The sequence below is a fragment of the Rhinatrema bivittatum genome, chromosome 2 (assembly GCF_901001135.1).
Source record: "Rhinatrema bivittatum chromosome 2, aRhiBiv1.1, whole genome shotgun sequence".
NCBI lineage: Eukaryota > Metazoa > Chordata > Amphibia > Gymnophiona > Rhinatrematidae > Rhinatrema > Rhinatrema bivittatum.
Window position 1 is genome coordinate 155,177,644 of NC_042616.1, and position 21,545 is coordinate 155,199,188.

General features: G+C 44.3%; 1 protein-coding gene across 1 annotated transcript in view; it reads left to right on the forward strand.

Moving 5' to 3' along the window:
• The window catches only part of CUBN (cubilin), a 639,217-nt gene that overhangs the window by 505,788 nt on the left and 111,884 nt on the right, over positions 1-21,545 (forward strand). Inside the window, exons 51-56 of the mRNA XM_029588764.1 lie at positions 2,159-2,308; positions 5,385-5,506; positions 6,384-6,609; positions 7,940-8,127; positions 15,080-15,236; positions 17,943-18,092. Coding sequence (XP_029444624.1) covers positions 2,159-2,308; positions 5,385-5,506; positions 6,384-6,609; positions 7,940-8,127; positions 15,080-15,236; positions 17,943-18,092 — 993 coding nt within the window. The remainder of the gene's footprint in view (positions 1-2,158; positions 2,309-5,384; positions 5,507-6,383; positions 6,610-7,939; positions 8,128-15,079; positions 15,237-17,942; positions 18,093-21,545) is intronic.

The following is a 21,545-nucleotide window of genomic DNA, read 5'->3' on the forward strand; positions in this document are numbered from 1 at the left end:
CTCCCATTTAAGGAGAGGACTGGGAGGAAACTTCCCTACACTCCAGCCTAACCTTCCAACCTTTTCCCCTCTTCTCCCCTACCCCTAATCTCCCCTATTAGGTTTTTTTTTGTTTTAAAACTTACTTCAACTTCTGAGTTGAAGTAACTTCCACGCACCGACCGGCTGCCGGTGCGCACTTCCCCAGGACAGCGTCTAATGGCACTGTCCCAGCCCACACCCCCTGGCCTGCCCCTTTTGCAGGGCCCGGCACTTCTGCGCATAACGGGAGTTACGCGCATGTCTGGGCCCGTTCAAAAATGCGCACGTGCGCTCAAGGCCTGGCCACGCGCATAAACCCCGGTTTTTACGTGTGCGGTCCATTTAAAATCGGGCCCAAAATGTTTGGCAGTGGAATGATTTTTTTTGCTGAGGTGACACCAGAATTTGAATACATTTATTTTTCATATTGGGTTGTAATGCGAACTATACTAGTTCTGCTCTGCACCCATTCTTATGATTCTTATGCTTATTGCTATTTCATTGTAGTTAGGCTCTCTGCCTTTCTGGAAAGATGATTCATGACAGAATACATTGCCATTTGTTTTTGTTGCGATGTGGCCCGTGGCTGAGCCACGAGCCACCTCTTACCTCCGCGGCGGTTCTGCCGACGTCGCTGCTGCTCCGCGGCCTGGAAAGGCCACAGCCTGCCTTCCCATACGGCCTGGAGGCCATCATCTTTGCCGCTCCTGTGGCCAGCCTGAAGCCGCAGCTTGCCTTCTCTTCTTGCGGCCGGGAGGGCCGCTCCGAAGCTCCTCATCGCAGCCCAGAGGCCGCCACCGGTGTGTCCTGGAGGCTGGTGCCACCCCCGGACCTCCTCTTCGCAGCTGGACGCTGCCGATGACATCGGGGCATATTCCGCGTCCCTCCTCCTTCTCCTGTGCTTCTCCGCCTGCTACACGCCGCTGTCCAGGGTCCTGCTCTCTGCTCCAGCTCCTCCTAAGGGGCGAGGCCGCACCTCTCTCCCCTTCTTAAAGGAAAAGTGAAGGTATGGTCCCTTGGACTCCTCCTGTAGCTCCTCCCAGGGAGTTGACTCCTTAGCCCTACAAAAGGGCTCCGTAATCAGTCTACCTTCACCTTGAAATCAGATCGTTCCTCCCTAAGGACATGGGTCACTCCTGCCTGATAGCTGCTCGCCCCAGATCGTCTTTTCTGCTGACCGTTCCCGGAGTACCGTTCTGTCCATTGACTCCTTTCCAGGTAGCAGGGACACTGGTCCGGCAGGACCTTCATCGAGCACCCTCGTCTGGTCAGCACTCTTGTGTCTCCGGTTCCAACGTCTTCTGTTCCAGTGTTTCCTTTTCCTCATCTTCCTTGGTTGTACTCCCTGGACTGATCTCTCGGTACTGACCATTGCCTGTCTATGGACCATGTTGGATCGCCGCCTGGATTTTGACCTTTGCCTGACCTGACTTCTCCCAGACTGACCTCTGGGAACTGAACCCTGCCTTGGCTATCTATCCTGGACTGACCTCTGGCCTTTGACCCTTGCTATCCTTTTGGACTCTCCTTGCTGGCCTCCCGTGACCTCCGGCCTTCCTCCTTGGACAACGACCGTGCATCCTTGTTGTGGTGGGCACTCCTCTGAACTGTCTCTTCCGAGATCCTGCGAGGCCCACCTGAGACCATCTCCTCCTCTACTCCGCCTCCTGGTGGCAGGCACCCTCCGGCTCCGACCGGAGGGTCATACCAACCCTGCCCCAGGCCAAGGGTCCACTTCCAGTGCAACAGTTTTATTACATGATTGGGTCTGATGCTTGTGCAGTTTGCTTTTTACATGATATTCTTGTATATTTATAAAAGCTAAAGTCTGTGAGTAAATATTAGTCACAGGTTTTAGTCCTAAGCAGACTGTTGAAAATTGCCCTCCCTATGAACATTTCTTGTATCCTAAAACTAAGGGATATGCCTAAAATGCATGAAACATCTGTTTAATACATGTTGCTATTTCTTTCTGTGATTGAATTTTGAGAGACTTTTATCTCTAGTTTTGTAATATATGTGTATATAGTGTATCTAGAAGACATGCAAGCGGAATATCATAAATATGAAATTTATCTCATTGAATTTTAATTTATGAGACAAGTATCTAATATCTTCATGACATGTTTATATCCAGATAGTGCTGATGGAGAGCTGATAGCTAGAGTCTGTGGCACTACGAGGCCTTCGGTACCACTTGCTATATTTGCTTCTCAGATCTGGGTACATTTTGCAACTAATTCACACGTGGAAGATACTGGATTTCATGCTTCATACCAGTTTACAAGTAAGTTATATATGAGATCTTTTTCTAACATATCCATTGAATTGCTCTACACTGCACTTACTGAGTTGCTGGTAAATATTTTAAATGACCTTTACAAGACCTAGTGTGTACCAATATATGGAGAGCAATTTTATTAACGTGGAAACATTTATTTTAAAAAATATTTTATTTTGTAAACGTTTTTATATAAACTTGAAGCAATGAGCAACAAAGACAAAACCGCAGCAGATTTATTTTTCAAATCTGTGTGTTTTTCTTAATAAATTTATTTTGGGATAGTCATGATTTCTCATATTTATTTATTTATGGATATTTGATATTTTGCTTTTTTCCAAGGGTGGCCTCAAGGAGAATTACAACTTTAAAATAGACAATAGACAATTACAATTTTAAAATAGACAATACCATTCGAATTTACTATCCCGATAGAATCAAATTCACAGTTGGCGTCTTCATAGGTGGTATAGCAGTAAGAATCCAATAATGTGTAGCTTATAGCCTTGTTCAAGATAGTTGATAAGGACAGCAGAATAGAGGTTTCTGCTGATAAGGTCTGGGTGAAAAGTCATGCTTTCGCTTTTTTTCAGAAAGTGAAATAGAGCTTAAGGCATAGGGACAGTATCTTTTAAACCGGCATGCAGGCGCACATCTGCGAATGTTCGTTGGCCTGCGCCCAGGGATGCGGCTATTTTATAACATACGCACGTATATATGCACAGGTTATAAAATAGCCTGGCCATACGCACATGTGCACTGAATTTTAAGTGGGCACATGCCCGGTGTACAAATCCAACTTCTAACGCATAAATGGGGGGATTTTTAAAGGGACACGGCTGACACATTTGCCAGTTTTCCCAGTTTATTCCCAGTTTGCCCAGTTAACAGGTGGGTCATCCATCCTCCTCCCCGGTTTGATAGCTTGTACACCGCTCAGTTACCCCAGATCCTTTAAACCCCTCTGAAATGGCTCTTTTTTTTTTTTTACTTACCCACCATCCATAGTAGAGGTAAAGTTACATGGCAGGGGGCCTGGGCACGCGCCAGATCGCACAAGTATTTACGAGCAAATTTATAGTTGAAGTCCCAAAACACCCATATACCACCCATGCCCTGCCCAGACCACGCCCATGCCCTGCCCCTTTTTGAGAAGTTCCAAGATGTGTGCGCAGCGGCATTTACGTGCGTACCCGGGTGGCTTTTAAAATCTGCTCAGCGTGCACAAGGCCAACATATTCGTGCATCCCTTAATCATTGCATGTGTTTATCCCCTTACCATGCTGTTTGGTGATGGATATCACAAATTAACGCAGGACAGATGAGGCTTTATGGGAACAAAGACTCTCTGTTGATGAAATCTAGTTTTGTTGATCTTATGTATGTGTGTGCTGCTGCTTCTATTTTAATTCAGCAAAGTTTTACTTAAGAAGATATACATGGATTATAAAGGGAGCCACGTCAGTTCGATGTTCATATCTTAGTCTAACGGCTAAGTACATCATGCTTAATGAAACCTTTGGTTAAAGGTGAAGGTGTGGGTTTGAGGACTGGTTTCCAAGTTTTTGTGATTCTACTTCTAGTGACAGTTACTTTATGATTTTCAAGATTACACTATCTTTGTAGTGGTCCATTTCCGAACCATTTGTCCAGCTAAGTTCAGGCTTAGCGGCCAATGCAAAAGAAAAGCGCGAAAAGCTGGCGCTGAAAAATAGCACCCGCTTTCTTAACATGCGCATGGTGCCCGCAAGAAGGGGTGCCATGCTATATTGTAATTAGGGGGTCGCATTAGCAAGGAGACGCTAGGGTCACTTGCGTGACCTTAGTGCCCCCTTGCCACCGCGACCCAGCACTTACCGGCATTCTGCCAGTTATGAAAACCAACGCCGAGTTTATTGGCAATGGTTTTCATTAGGGATGTGCAATCGTTCTTCCCGAATTAGGCAATGTCAACGAAATTGCCTAATTCGGAATGGTTCGGGAGAACCGAAAAACAATTTAATTTTTTCCAAAATTTCGGAAAAAATTCATTTTTGAGTTAGTAAGCACTAACGGGAGTTACTGCCGCTAACTCCCAATAGTGCGCACTAACTCTGCCAGGTTAGTGCACACTAACCCGAAAATCGTGGCCCCCCCCCCCCCCCCCGAAAAAAAATCCCCAAACCGGGGGAAAAACAAAATTCCCTCAGGAGGGCCCGAAACGAAGCTCGACACAAAATTTTTGCCCGAAGCACATCCGAAGCACGGCCGGTTATGAAAACGAACGCCGAGCATATCGGCGACGGTCTTCAATGTGGCCAGCTGATTTTTTTTTTTTTACTTTTAAAAGAAGTACAGAAAAGCAGTTTTTTTCTGCTTTTCTGTACTTCTTTTTAATATCTGAGCGCTAAATGTGCGTATGAAATGCACATTTATTTTTTGCATTGGCGTGAATGAGTAATAGCCTCATTCACATGCATTTGCATGTGATGAGCGCTATCCCATTCACTCCGTGTCAGACGCACGTTAAATAGACACTAATCCCCCTATTGCATTAGGGGGTGGATTAGCGCCTATTTAACCCATGTCCGACTACGGGTTATACAGTGACTCGGCTGAACACACTGTATTGCATCGGCCCCTTAGCTAGATAAATTGCAGTACTGGAAAATCCTGCTATGCTAACTGGCCCCGAGATATCTGGATAACAGTTCATCTTGCTAAAAAGTAATCAGGCTAGCTCAGGGGTGGGGCAGGCTGTTAGCAAGGTAAACTCAGATTTTCAGCATTATCCAGCTTAAATAGCTTTAGGACTGCCGAAGAATGGCCTGTGCGGCAGAATATCCCTCAAAGTTAGCCAGATAAGTTTATCCAGCTGTCTTTGCTAGTTGGCCAGCAGCTGAATATGGGCTTCTTTGTCTTTACTTAAGAAAAATGTGTAAAGCTTATACTTTTTAAAATGAGGTTCATCATTTAATCCTAATCAAAGACATACTGAAAAATGCTTTTAAAATTACCTTGTTCAATAAGAAATTTAATTCTGTGGTAGGGAACATTTAGGTTGTGTGATTTCATTCTAACTTCTATGTGCCTTGCCTTTTAGACTGTGGAGGTATGCAGACAGGGGAAATGGGTGAAATTTCAAGCCCTAATTACCCAGAACCATATGACAACCTGAACCACTGTTCTTGGCTTCTGGAAGGACCTGTAGGCCATACAATCACGGTGAGCCTCGCTAAGCATGTGGAAAAGAAGGATATGGAAAATGTAAAGAGAATGTGCAATGATTATCAGAGAAATATATTTTCTCAATAGGTTGATTTTGGATATCTTCTTTAAAACAGATGCAATCATTTGAAAGGGTTTAAAAATTAAACTTCAGACACTTTGAAAGAATCAAGTCAAATCAAAAGATCACATGGGCCTAGCTTTACAGATCAGTCTTCACTGTGATAAGGAAAACCTCAACAATATATTCCATTTTGCATAATTTAATTTTGCAGCAAGTGTTTCTGATCACTTTGCCTTTTTAGTTTGGGAACAGATAGCTTTTTTTTTTTTTTTTTTTTTTTTTTACTCTTTTGACCTTTCAGTTCAATTGGAATTAGCCTCTACTGAGCTAAGGCATCATGCATGGTCAACTACCCAGACTACCCAGGGGACTTCCCCATTTTATAATCCCTTTCCTGCTCCCCATGTAACCAAATCATCAAAATGACAGGCCTTGGCCAGGGGCTATAGACCATGGTTCCATCTAGAGTTCATTATGTGCACATCCTGAGTTTGGCCATTAGGTGTCACAGTTGCAGAATGGCTGGGGCTCCCTCTGCCTGGGGCTGAGAATGTTGCTTACATGGTAACTCTCTACCCAGTTGATCTAAGCAGCAATAACCTGGTTTGAGAATCAAACCCAGGTCTTCCTCATAGTAATGCAAAACACTGAGCTACCAGGATGCCCATTTTCTTAGTTTTCTATTAATCTGGTATTTTTAATCAGACTACACTGATTATATTATTTACCATTTTGAAAATGCTAGGAATCTCACTGTAGACATTCTGTGGAATGCCTGTTTATTCTTTTTGTCACCCTGTTTTCTTTTAGCTTACATTTACATATTTTGATACTGAATATCACTCACGCTGCCGTTGGGACTCAGTCACGATTATGAATGGTGGCTCGTATAGTTCTCCTATAATAGGACAGTACTGTGGAACTAATTCTCCCGGAACCATTCAGTCTGGTTCCAATAAGTTAGTGGTGATCTTCAACTCTGACCATTCAGTTCAAAGAGGAGGATTTCATGCAACATGGACCACAAATTCCTTGGGTAAAAAAAGCATAATTTTCACTTTTTATTCTGTTATTTTCTTATCTTAGACAAAACTTCACTAGTGGATGAAAGTAGTGGTTGCTATAAAATAGGGATGGGCATTCAGGAGAAACAAAATAGAAAATGAGATGAAATTTCCTATTTCGTTTCATTTCGTTCTCAAAGCGAAATGATTGAAAATATGCCAAAAGTTTGTTGGTTTTCAATTTTCAGTTTGAAAAGAAAAAAATTGATCTGTCAGGCCTAGGCCGAGGCCTCTGCAACACTGGGTCAGGGCCTGAGGCTGAGGTTTAAGCCATGGCCCAGTGCAGGAGTTGCAGCCTAGGCCTAAGCACAAAGCCAGGATCTCAGCTGAGATCCCAAAAATTGTACAAACTTACTCTCTGTTGAGGAATCAGCATTGTGGTTCAGGCTCAGGCCCAACCCCAGAGCCCAGTCTGGAGATTGGGTTCTGACACCAGGCTTCGGCCTGGACCCTAGCCCAAGGCTGTGTCCTATGTCTGGGCCTCAGCCTAGGCCAGTGCCCAGATCCTGGTCTAGAGACTGAGACCTGATGCCAGAGCCTCTGCCTGGACTAAGGCATGATGCTTGGGCCAGGGACAGGGCCCAGGCCCGACAACCATAGCTCGGTCCAGAGATTGTGTCCCAAGGCTGGAACCTCAGCCTGGATCCAGGCCTGATGCCGGAGCCTGGCCCAGAGACTGGGTCCTGCCACCTGGGCCTCGGCCTGGATCCAGGCCCAATGCCACAGCCCAGTCCAGAGACTGGAAAAAGTACACTCTAGGATTAAGAATGGGCAGAACTTTACCCACCGAAAAAAGTAGGTGGGCTTGGGGGGTGGGGTTATGTGAGGGGAGGCAATAATGCTCATAGTTTTGCATTTTTAAAACTATGCACATTATTTTGATGGGAAACATTACCTGCAGAAAAAGCAGGCACAAATCTGTGTGGGTACTTTTTTTCCTAGGCAATTTTCAAAGGAAAAATATGCTCGTATTGTACTTTCCTTTTGAAACTTGGTGCACAGTCCATAAATAAAAGTTTCTGCAAACTGTGTAGGCTGCTTTGAAAATTGCCCTCTTAAATCTGTAAAGCATTTTGAAAACAGTGTTCTAACATTATTCACAGTATCACCATATTAAATATCCTATACATTGCCCAAATCAGAAAATAACTATATTTCCAATAGGAACCTCTTGGAAGATAAATATGGCCCAATTAACTTAAAGGAGCTAAATATCGATCATTTCATTAGAGAATAATAGATAGCCTTAATGTCCACTAAATTTTGCATGTATTTACTCACAGACTTTAAATATTCTCCTAGGTTGTGGTGGTTTAATCCATTCAGACAGAGGAACTATCAAATCCCCTAACTGGCCTCAGAACTTCCCTGACAACATTAGGTGTGAATGGACTATCCGTGCACATGAGAGCAAACACCTGGTGATGACTTTCAACAATAACTTCCAGATCCCAGATAGCAGTGGACAGTGCTTGGGCAGCTATATCAAGGTCTGTAACATTTACAGTTTGCAATTTTTAGGCTTTTTTTTTTTTACAAGAAATGCTAAGCAAGTGCCTTATGTCAATAATTTCCATCCATCTTCTATTTCAACTTACAGGCATAACTTTCAAAATTATACAATTAAGTTCCATAGCATCAGAAAAAATGAGTGCATATGTAGACTATATCGGATGCAACAAGATGGCGTCCATTCCTGAATCCAAGTCCACATAAATGCCAGTGTTTCCAATGCTGCAGGATTTGCGCATGTAAATTGACCAACCAGAGAAAGTTACACAGAAGTTGAAAAAAGGATGGAAATCATCAGGGACACATGCACACAGATATATTTAATTTCTCAAATACTTAACTGCCTCCTTCTTTCACTTTCACAAACATATGCAAACAAATTCACGTTCTCTCTCAAACACACATGAAGCTTCAATTGTATACATACATAGAGTACATAACCCACAACCTCCCTCTCCCATACACACACATATAGTGTAGGATCTTACAATACTGGCACGCTATTCAGAGCACTGTGGCCATTACAGTAACGGGATAATTTGGGGGCTCCCTTACATAAATATAGCTAAGAAAGACAAAAGGGGGAGGCTTATGTTTCACTTGTTTGCTTATGTCGTACAGCTTTATTTATAGTTGAGCTGTGGAACATAGGAGGCTCTGAGTAAGCTGAATACCTACCTATCAGATATCTCTACCTGGATGTGTTAGAATAAGTTGGAGCTCCTTTGGATCAGAAAGTTATCCTTATAACATTCTGCCCCATCATTGATACTTGGGGGGGAGGTAATACTCCTGAGCAAGCTATATTTAGAGAGCACATGTGGACCCAGAGTTAACTAGGGTCCCTCACAATTCAGCTATGGCTGTTTTTTTCCAGCTTTATCAATTGTGGCAAGTGCAATGTGTATTAGAGAACGAAAGATCTGGCTACTCTTATCCACTGTTTAGTTAAAAATATTTTATTTATTTAAATTCTGCTTTTCAGCACTTCAAAATGGATTACATTCAGGTACTGTAGGTATTTCCCTATCCCCAGAGGACTTACAGTCTAACAGGGTCATTCATCAAAACGTATTAGGGTCTTATCATGCGATAAAAGAGGGTTTAACACGTGAGAAACCCCACAATGTTTATCCCTTGGCCGTGTTTGTATGCAAATTTGATAATGAGTATGCAAAAGCTAGCTTTTTATGCAAATGATGGACTACCACATGTGGCAACATTTTAATGCACACTAAAGCAGGATTTAACATCAGAATTAACTTTTTTTGTGCGGTAGAGGGGAAAAAATGTTTTTAGTGCAGGAGAGCCGCTGTTATTGCAGATCAAAGCTATTATGGCAGCTGTTATTGCGAGCGATAAAATGAGGACTATTCTCTCTCTCACACACACACACACACACACACACATACACACACCCACACACCTACACATCCCTGCTGGCACCAAAAAATAACCTTTCATTACCTGTTAGGGGGAAGTGTGTTAGTACTGGGATACTGGCTGCTTCACTGGCCCACTTATACAGTAGAAGCAGGATTTGTGCGTACATGTGCGCATACATTTCAAATAGGGTGCACATGTATGCACTTGCAGTCTATGTTATACCATGCATGCATATACACACCTATGTAATACAATGGCCATAGTGATTATAACATAGGCGTATATGTGCGCACATGGTATAACATAGGCTGCAAGTGCATACATGTGCACCCTATTTGAAATGTACACGCACATGTGGAAGCAAATCCTGCTTCCATCGTGTAAGTGGGGGGGGAATGTTAAGGATGGAATAGGGGATCACGTGGCTTTGTTTTGGGCTGCAAGGGGGTGGGGAGTGTGAGAGGAAACAAGAAGATAAAAATGGCTAATGTTTGATAGTTTTTCTGATTTGCCTTTGGAGTGCATAAGAGACACAGCACTCTGAAGGTTTGTGTATATGGTAACTTTGGTTAGAAAAAGGTTTACACTAAGGAATAGCCTAATAGTTAGAGAAGCAGGCTAAGAACCAGGGAAACCAGAATTCAAATTCCGCTACTGCTCCCCTGTGACCTTGGACAAGTCACATCACCCCTCACTGCCTGAGGTACAAATTTTGTGCATCAAGTACTAAGTTTTTCTGATTTGCCTTTGGAGTGCATAAGAGACACAGCACTCTGAAGGTTTGTGTATATGGTAACTTTGGTTAGAAAAAGGTTTACACTAAAAGGGACATGCACCGATGCCTTTGCCAGTTTCACCAGTTTGTTCCCAGTTTGCCCAGGCTAGGGAGAGGACTTCGAACCCCCTCCCCAATTTATTTGTCTTCCTTTCCCCCCATTAGTCCCAACCCCTAATAGCCCACTGATTAGCCTAGATTGTTTTCTTTTAGGACCTACATGCCATCCATAGCAGTAGTTAAATTACGAGGTAGGAGAACCCAGTGCACGCCTGTGCGCTTAAGTATATATGCGCACATCTGTTGGCCCCCCCCCCCCCACATGCCTATGCCCCGCCCCCTTTCTCAAAACTTTTCATATGTGCACAAAGTGGGAGATACGTGCATACTCAGGCAGCTTTGAAAACCCTTTCTGCGGGTACCGGCCCGACTCCCAGTTTGGATGCACGACACACTAATGTGTTGCACACCCCGATACTGCATCCCGTGACACAAAACATTATTGCGGGGTAGGAGATTTTCCTACGTGATTTAGAATGGTAAAAATTAGCATGACCATGCCCCTTTTTTCACGGCCGCTAACGTGCTATATTCCCGCAATAAATGTAGCATCTTGATGAATCTAGGCCTAAGGACCAGATTCATTAAGGCTTTTCTCCCATTTTGTATGTATGGGGTAAAACCCTTAGTACTTGATGCACAAAATTTGTACCTCAGGCAGTGAGGGGTGATGTGACTTGTCCAAGGTCACAGGGGAGCAGTAGCGGAATTTGAATTCTGGTTTCCCTGGTTCTTAGCCTGCTTCTCTAACTATTAGGCTATTCCTCAATCATTAGGCTAATCCTCGATTATTTTAACTCTTTATTAGAGGTCTTGCCTAAAAAAAAATAATCTCTTCATATTGCAAAGGATACAGAATGCAGCTGCTCATCTATTGCTAGGATGACACCTGTGGGATCATTGGCGTCCAATGGAGATCCATAGTAAATTTAAGATTTTATCTTTGGTTTTTAAAGTTTTACATGCTATGGATCTACAATATTTAAAGGATTGTGTTTTCTGCACTCCCTCTGTGGCTGGAGTACAACTGGTCAGATGGCTTCTTTCTGTGTCATTCCCAACTTATGGTACTCTTTTCCCAAGTTCTGTTAGAAATACCCAAGACTACCTGGCCTTAAGTAAAATGGTATTGTTCCCTTTTTCCTTTAGCATTTTGCTAGATTATCTCTCCAGAATAAAAGTTAGGGGTTTTTTTTGTTTGTTTGCTGTACTAGATTACAATTACAGCTATATTTATCTACTGTTATTTTAACAGATATGCCTGCAAACAAAATGGTGTATTTGTACAACCTGTACAATGTGCTGTCACTAACTGTGGCAGAATATGTTTAGTGAAAGGGGTATTTAAACATTTTTAATTCTAACATGGGTTATTCAGTTTTCCCCATGCTACTTAATCTTAGATTATTATTTTTAAACATTCTGTCCCTGTTTTTCAAGGTAATTTACACACATAAAATCCAGTTTTATGTGCATAGATGGCTATTATACAATAGCCTAGAGCTCTGCATATTTATAGGCCAATGTGCACCAATCGATCTCTCCGGGGTGCCCGATTTAATATATAAATTGGCTGCCTCGGTAAAAAGGAGGCGCTAGGGGAATTTGTTCACCTCTAGTGCCTCCTAGGCAGTGGGTGCCCAGAAGAGTAGGTTAGGAAAACGGATGCTCAATTTTATAAGCAGCCTTTTTCCTAACCTGTGCACAGCCACAGATTAGGAAAATGGATGCTTGTTAATTGAGCACCCCTTTTCCTAACCTGACCGCTGGCATACTTTGGTTTTTTTTTTAATTTTGTTTTTAAAGGTTCTCCTTTTTGTTCCTCCAACTTAATATCGCCCTGATATTAAGTCGGAGAAGTACAGAAAATCCCCGCCCCTCCCCACCCAGACCACGCCCTCCCAGCCCACCCCTTTTTCAAGGCCCGGCACTTCTGCATGGAACGGGGGTTATACGCATGGCTGGGCCCGTTCTAAAATGCACGCTGCGCGCGCAAGGCCCAGCCACACCCGTAGCCCTTGTTTTTTTATGCTCGCGGCCCTTTGAAAATGTACTTGTTAATGAGTAACATAATTACATTTTAAATGATGGCAGAAAAAGACCAAAATTGTCAGTCTAGTGCTGTTTTGGGTTGTAACCACAGCTCCATGAAAAATACATTAATGCATTCCTGGAAATATCATACCACTGCTGTTAGGGACTGAACTGCATCTCCCTGCAGATTGCACAGTGCTTCATTACTATTCTATGTCTTCAGAAATCCTGTGTTTGTCCCTCTGATTTTTTTTTTTTTTAATTCTGTTGCCAGTTAAGTCTCCACTACCACGTCCTGAAGGGCATGCTAGGCATCCACTATCCATTCCTTGAAAAAGTACTTCCTGATATTGTTTCTGTGTCTAACACCTTGTAGCATCACATCAGAACCCTTATTTTATTTAATTAGACTTACCTATGCATGAGCTGCTTTGCATGGATTTGCAAAATTCATGCATGCAAATGCCATGCAAAGCACCTTATTGGAATAAGGGAGGGGATCTAGGCAATTTTTTGTAAATTATTGCAATTATTGCACAATAATCGCAGTTTAACGTGTGTTATAGCCCTAACGTGGCTTGAATCTCCCTCTGTTACAATTGGTGGATCACAGAAAGCCCCATGAGTCACCTTTCTCACCCCTGACGCTGGTTGAGGCCATCCATGGCTGGGATGCCTCTCCAAACTGCAAGAGCTGCTCCGAGCAGCTCACACGCTGGCCAACTGCCACCCCTCCTTGCTTCCTCCTAGACGTGCACACGCCCAATGTCCCTATTCTTAAAGGATCTGCAATGGGAAAGTCCCTGTGGTGCCCTTTGATGACATCAGAGGTTACTCCCTATTTAAGGCTGGCTTGGACACTTCATAAATGCCTCAGCAACAGGTCTCCTGATGTGCCTTGAGCCTCAGTGTGTGTTGCCTTTGTTCTGTGTTCCTATCTTGTTCCTGTCTTGTTCCTGAGTTCCTGGGTCCTTGACTGTACTCCTTCCTTCTTCCTACTTCTGTATCTTGCTTCTGTGTTCCCATCTACCTTGCCTTGTCCTTCTTCTGCCTCTCCCTTGCCTCTGCGTCTTACCATATCCTTGTCGTGGTCTCTGTCTTTGTCTTATCTCATTCTTGGCTTGCATCTCTTGATTCTCGACCTTGACCATCCTTGATTGCCACCTGGATCTGACCTTCTGCTTTGGACTCAATCCTGCCTTGTCTGCGGCCTGCCCCGACCTCTGGCTTTTCTTCTCTGATTCACTGCCTGCTGCCTGCTCTAACCTCTGTCTTGTCTTCTTGTGTCTGCTCTATGCTGCTGGCCAGACTTTTGCCTGGCCCTGGACTCTCTTTCTCTGGATTGCACTAAGGATCCACCTAAGTCCTACCGGCCACCAGGATCCAAGGGCTTAACCTGCAGGGGAGGCAGCTGGTAAAGGTGAAGCTCCAACTGGTCCTGCTGCAGGGCATGTCCGCCAGCTGTCGGCGTGGGCTTGCTCGCTAAGCTGCACCAACCACGCCACAGCACCAAGGGTCCACCCTTATTGGATACATTACATCCTCTTAGCTGGATAAGTGTAGGGCTGCTATTCTGTAGGGATGTGCATTCCTTTAAAATGAATGTGCAAAATGCGATGAATAAGTGCAATTTGTTTCATTTGTGGGGGCCCCGAAAAGAATTGAGGGCTTCCCCAAATGAAACAAACCTTATTTGTTGCATTCATTTTAAATGAATGCATCAAGCCTAGGCCTAGGCTGAGGCTTCACTTAGGCATTGGCTGAGGCCCAAAGCAGGGGCTGCAGCTTACACCCAAGTACAAAGCCGGTGTCTCAGCCTAGGCCCGGGCTGATACCGAGGCCTCAGCCAAGACCCGAACCCCCCCCCCCCCCCCCCCCCAAACAATCACTTACCTGATGCATTGGGTATCTGCAGAAGCGGCTAGCCAGGTCCCGATGCCTGGGCTGGGCCTGATGGAGCCCAGGCCTAGAAGCAACTCCAACGACATCCTTTTCTTTCTTCTTTTCTTCTCCAACAGATGCTGTCCGATGGGGTTGCGCCAGACTTAAACAAGCCTTTAGGATATTTCAATGCCTCTATCATATCCCTCCCCCCCCCCCTCTCTCTTCTCCTCTAGGATATAAATATTTGGGGGCCAATATTCAGTTGCTATACGGCTGAGTATAATGAACATGAATTTCTAGAACAACAGATTGTGCCATGAGGCTCAAGTGGGGTAGACTCAGGTATAAAGTTAGAAAATATTTCTTGACAGAAGGGGTTATGAATATATGGAACGGCCTCCCGGGAAAGGTAGCAGAGGCAAAAACAGTAACAGAATTCAAGATATCCTGGGTAAGTACAGCAGATCCTTAGCTATGAAAAAGTAAAAGGAAAGCCAGAATGCAATGATGGTGTAGACAGAGTGCTGCAAAAGGAAGCACATTGGGTGAACTTGGTGGTCCCTACAATCTTTATCTGCTGTCATATTCTATGGCTGTTTTACATTAGTTTTTATCACAGAAATTCTCTAAGTCGTGCAGCCACCCCCAGAAACCTGTGGCCTGTCCTGATAACTATAAGATTTAGCTGGGAATTCTATTTAGTTTGTACTTCTCCATAAGTTATTTCCCATTTGGCTTAGTATTTTCTGCCAAATAATTCAGATTGTGTGTTTTATTTTGGATACGCTTAGGTATGGAGAGGAACTGCTGAAACAGATGAAGCCCTGCTGGCCGCCGGATGTGGCAGCATAGCACCAGGACCTGTAATAGCTCCTGCCAGTGTGGTTACTGCAGTGTTTCAGTCTCAGGATAATGCAGGACAAGGATTCTCTGCATCTTTTATAAGTCGTAAGTAAAATTGAATCTAATGAGGCTCCATAATATAGCCAAATAATGTACATAGTTAAAAGTTGTTAATATCGTATGCTAATTGCCAGGAAAATAAATCTAACCTAAAGCAAGATGTGACATAAGTAGATCTAACACTGTTATTGGAAGGACAGTGACTGAGCTAGTATCTTCACTAAATTTTAGTTATGTATTCTGCATTTAGCCCCTGGGCCACATGGGATAACCCAAAGAATTGTGAGCCCCTATGTTCTGAGCCCCAGTGCTAGCGTCCTTGAGAGCGCTGTGAGTATTCTGTAGAGGGAGATGCTCAGGGTATATATTATATTCAAGAGTAAAATGAGAGCGATGAAGCAGTGTGTGCTGAGTAGCTGTACAACAAGGAGCAGAGAGACAGCAAGGAAGCCTGGCAATGGAGTAAATGTCTGGCTCCTGATGAGGCTGTGAGCTCCTGGGAGGAAGATGAATAATCCCCTCTGTGAAAGATGTCCAGGCTGGTGAAGACCTAGAATTACAAATAAAATGGTATCTTCCTGTCATCAGAGAATTGGACTCCCAGTGTAACTTGTCCATGTGAGAGGAGAACCGTAGCGCAAAAGACTAGGAGCAAACAAAATGCTGTACAGATCCTTTTGCTGGAGAAAATAATTTGTGATGAAACAAAAGGTTTAAGGGGATCTCTCAAGATTGAATTGTAAAACCCTCACACCTAATGCTCAGCACAAATATGCAAAAACCAAACTGTGTATACTCAGATATGTCTATAGAACAGCTTTAAAAAACTTTCAATGAAAAGCAAAGTCAGACACATGTTGACAGTTATTTTATTTATTTATTTATTTAGGGTTTTTATATACCGACATTCTCGATATACATATCAAATCAAGTCGGTTTCCATATAACAAAACTGTCGCCGGTAAGGCGTTACATTAAACAATAGACAAAGTATTGAACAGAGAACGTGCAGTGTAACATTAAACAAACAACAAATTATTGAACAAAAGAACGTAGGTCAATAAATATTAAATATTAAATATTAAACGTAAAAAACGATATATAAAATAAAATAAAATAACTATGGGAAGAGCATGAGCTAGAAAGCTGATGCTTCAAGAGATGGTTTTTCATAGCAGGTGGGTGGACTGTCCAGATAAGGTCCTGAAGGTCCTAAGGGTATAAAGTCGGTAGTGGACTTTATATTGTGCTATTTTGCTCTTTGACCTGTGTCGAATTGTTTCTGCGATTCCGAATAGGCTTGTCGGAAGAGCCACGTTTTGAGGTTTTTCTTGAAGGTGAGATGGCAGGTTTCAAGACGAAGATCTGGCGGTAATGAGTTCCATAGGGAGGGCCCAGCAGTGGAGAGTGCTCGTTTTGCTAGCGAAGTTTTAATCGGGGGAGCATATAAAGAACCTTTATAATTATATCTGATAGGTCTTTTTGATGTTTGAAGGCGGAGTAGCGAGGTAAGATTTAGGTGAGCGCTTCCCATAATATCCTTGTGGATCATTGATAATGTCTTGAAGGTGATTCTAGCTTTTATGGGAAGCCAGTGGAGGTAGAGCAGAATTGGAGTGATGTGGGCTCTTTTGTTGGTGTTGGTGAGAAGCCTCGCTGCAGCGTTTTGTACCATCTGTAAGGGTTTTATGGATGAAAACGGAAGACCTAGCAGAAGAGAATTGCAGTAGTCTAACTTGGACAGAATTATGGACTGGACTACTAAGCGGAAGTCGCTGAAGTGAAGGAGTGGTTTCAGATTTTTTAGCACTTGGAGTTTGAAGTAACATTCTTTGGTTGTGTTGTTAATGAAAGATTTAAGGTTGAATTGATCGTCGATGCACACCCCTAAGTCTCTGACTGAAGGTGAGTGGTTTAAGGGTGGTATAGTGGATTGTGTTGAGCAGTTGTCTGCTATTACTTTAGGTCCTGAGTATTAACTGCACTGCCACAGAGAAAAGTGGTCACCCATTTGATGCTTTTCATATGCCATTCACCACACCAATTGTTATATTTTATGATATTTTATTAAATGCGGATTGTTCAGTTATGTACACCACTTTGGGCGGTCTGAATTATACTGTGGTGTGTTCAAAAAAGGGTCAATAATGAGCCATTGGATGGCTGGTAATGTTAGCTGAATAAACTTGGGATATTTAGTGGTGTGTGTGCACCACTGAACATACCTGAGTATATCAAAGTTAGCTGGATAAATTTATTCGGCTAATGTTAGGATTGCTCTCAGGCAATCCTAAAGTAGCCGGAGAAGTTAGTCAGATGACTTTGAAAATCAATGTCATCCAGTTAATTGTATCCTGCTAAATTAACTCTGCAACAAAATGCCACCCGAAAACCTCCAAGATATCCAGTTACGTTTTATCTGGCAGAGTCCTTAGCTGAATATACTCAGATAAGTCAGGAGCATTGAAACAGATGGAAGTTTTAAAATCAGGCTAATTCCCCCACTTAGCTGGAGAAAGCCCTATAAATATGGACCTCTAAAAAGCTAAAATAAATAAATTGTTCTGAAAAGTTTCCTCCCAGTGTTGAGTTTTGTTTCTAAATCTCCCTTTCACTTTTCTCCATGTGTCACCAGAATTTCTCTCAGTGTATTATTTTTTGGTCAGGTATGGAATAAATCTTAGGTAATAGTTGAATTGTCAGTGTTTTATATTTATTAACATATATGTTCTCATTGCTACTTTCATTCAGGGTGTGGATTCAATGTCACTGCCTCTTCTGGCCGCATAATTTCACCTAATTACCCGGATCAATATGACAACAACTTGAATTGCCATTATATTATTGATGCTGGAGCTGAAATGTATGTAATCCTACAGTTTCAGTCCTTCGAGCTGGAATGTAAGTTCTTTATTTCTTCTGTTCAATAAGCCATTTTCTAATAATGGTATCAGCAAAAAGTAATGGATTTATGGTATACTAATACATGTGTGAAGCTACACAGGTAGTAAATGCTGGCTATCATATATTGGAAAGGTAACCAATGGCTTGGGAGGTTCCATAAGATATAAAAGAAACATGGCAGATGTCTCTGGGGCCAAAACGCCAGCTTGTGTTATGAGATTGCAATTAACTTTTGATCCTGTAAACTGACTCTGTTGTGCAATGTCTGACATTTCATAAGAACATAAGAAAATGCCATACTGGGTCAGACCAAGGGTCCATCAAGCCCAGCATCCTGTTTCCAACAGTGGCCAATCCAGGCCATAAGAACCTGGCAAGTACCCAAAAACTAAGTCTATTCCATGTTACCATTGCTAATGGCAGTGGCTATTCTCTAAGTGAACTTAATAGCAGGTAATGGACTTCTCCTCCAAGAACTTATCCAATCCTTTTTTAAACACAGCTATACTAACTGCACTGACCACATCCTCTGGTAACAAATTCCAGAGTTTAATTGTGCGTTGAGTAAAAAAGAACTTTCTCCGATTAGTTTTAAATGTGCCACATGCTAACTTCATGGAGTGCCCCCTAGTCTTTCTATTATCCGAAAGAGTAAATAACCGATTCACATCTACCCGTTCTAGACCTCTCATGATTTTAAACACCTCTATCATATCCCCCCTCATACAGCTCACAATGTTTTTTGATAAAGATAAGGATAAGGATAAGAATTCTGATTTTCAAGGCTACAAGCACTCACTGGGGCCGATGCTCAGCTATGCGCACTGTATAACCCGCAGTCGGACGTGGGTTAAATAGACGCTAATCCACCCCCTAATGCAATTAGGGGATTAGCGCCTATTTAACACGTGTTTGACGTGGAGTCAATGGGATAGCGCGCATCACATGCAAATGCATATGAATGAGGCTATTACTCATTCACTCCAAATGCAAATGTTGTGTTCCGCGGCCGTGGCACCCCACGACTGCGGCCCCCTACCTGATTTGCGGCGTTCCTTCGCCACAGGAGCCCCTGGGGAGGGCTCCGATTTGGGCCGTCGCACCCGCGTGGCCTCCGGTGCTGCTTGCTGCAGGGGAAGCCGTCCTGCTCCCCCCTCGCGGCATCCAGCAGCGGCTCCCCTCCGCGGGGGAAATCCGCCGCCATCCTTCGGCGCGAGGCCGCGCCTCCTCCACAGATTTAAAGGGACCCAATCCCTTTAAATAGCCTCACCTGTTCTCTATCAGCCAGAGCAGGGGAAGTATTTAAGGCAGCTTCCTCTGCCCATCCAGTGACTTGGCAACGTCCTCCAGCGCTGTCTAGTCTGCTTGCTTCGGTGAGTTCCTTGAGCTTGGATTGCTGTTCCTCTTCTTCTTGGTGTTCCCGGTTCCTGACTTCGGATTGGCTTACGGTGATTCTCTGGTGTACGACTTCGGATTGGCAAAAGGTGATTCTCTGGTGTACGACTTCAGATTGGCAAACAGTGATTCTCTGGTGCACGACTTCGGACTGGTGAGCGACGACCCTCCGGCACTCAACCTAGAACTCCTTCAAGACTACCATCTCCAAGGGCCCACCTAAGTCCCAGCGGCCCAGGTTCCTACGGGCTCCTCCCGGGGGGACCGCGGGCTTCCAGGGCAAATCTCCAGTCAGCCCTTTCACCGACTCCTGACCTCTCAAAGGTCCACCTAAGTCCCAGCGGTCTGGGTCCCTACGGGCTCTTCCTGGGGGGACCGCAGACTTCCAGGGGTGAAGACTCAGCTCCTCTTCCCGTCCCTTCATCAGTCTCCGCCACCACCTCAGGCTCCAGTGACAAGGGTCAGCTTGTCTTGTCTTCTGTTCTGCCTTGCCTCCCGACGAGATAACCTACGGATCCTCCAAAAGGTATTCCATCCTTTCATCGGCCCAAGGTTCCACAAGCCTGAGCATTACAGCAAAAAAATAAATGTGTGTATCAGACGCATATTTATCACTCAGCTATTAACACCTCCCTGGAGCAGCCGTTAATAGCTGAGTGCATTGAAAAGAAGTACAGAAAAGCAGAAAAAAACCTGCTTTTCTGTACTTCTTTTAAAAGTTAAAAAAAAACAAAACCTCAGCCGGCCGCATTGAAGACCGACGCTGAAATCAGCGTCGGTTTTCATAACCGGCCAGCTGCGGTTTGAAAACTGACACCGATAAATTCAGTGTCGGTTTTCGTACCTGGAGGACTGCAGTTATGAACACCGATGCCGAGTTTATCGGCGTCGGTGTTCATAACTGGCAGTAACTGCCTCCTTGCTAACGCGACCCCCTAATTATAATATAGCATGGAGCCCCCCTTGCAGGCGCCATGCGTGCGTTAAGAAAGCAGGCGCTGACTTTTCAGCGCCTGCTTTCCACGCTTTTTTTTTTTTTTTTTTTCATCAGCCCCACTATGGGTTACAAATTTTGACTACTTTTTGCTCTTTGTTAGCTTTCATCATTACATAAGAACACAAGAATTGCTATACTGGGTCAGACCGAGGGTCCATCAAGCCCAGCATTAGGGGTGTGCATTCGGATTGACCGCATTAGTAAAACGCAACTCATATTTTTTTTTTACTTAAAAAATTGATTCGACATAAACGATCGGATTTCCCACATATCGAACATAGATATGTTCGATATGTGGGAAATCGCGATTGTTGAGCCAAAATAAAAATATAAACCCCCTCACCCTCCTTAATCCCCCCCCCCCGACTTACCACAACTCCCTGGTGATGGAGCGAGGAGTGAGGACGCCATTTCTGCAATCCTTGGCGAGAAGCATGTGACGTCGGCGGCACGTCGAGTGACGCCGGCGTCACGTGATTCCCGGCTCGTTCGCGCCGGACGGCTCGTTCGGCCCAAAAAGAACTTTTGGCCAGCTTGGGGGGGTCAGGAGGCCCCCCCAAGCTGGCCAAAAGTTCTTTTTGGGCCGAACGAGCCGTCCGGCGCGAACGAGCCGGGAATCACGTGGCGCCGCGTCACTCAGACGCGACGTCACGTGATTCCCGGCAAGTTCGCGCCGGAAGGCTCGTTCGACCCAAAAAGAACTTTTGGCCAGCTTGAGGGGGTCAGGAGGCCCCCCCAAGCTGGCCAAAAGTTCTTTTTGGGCCGAACGAGCCGTCCGGCGCGAACTTGCCGGGAATCACGTGACGCCGCGTCTGAGTGACGCGGCGCCACGTGATTCCCGGCAAGTTCGCGCCGGACGGCTCGTTCGACCCAAAAAGAACTTTTGGCCAGCTTGAGGGGGTCAGGAGGCCCCCCCAAGCTGGCCAAAAGTTCTTTTTGGGCCGAACGAGCCGTCTGGCGCGAACTCGCCGGGAATCACGTGACGCCGCGTCACTCGACGTGCCACCGACGTCACATGCTTCTCGCCAAGGATTGCAGAAATGACGTCCTCACTCCTC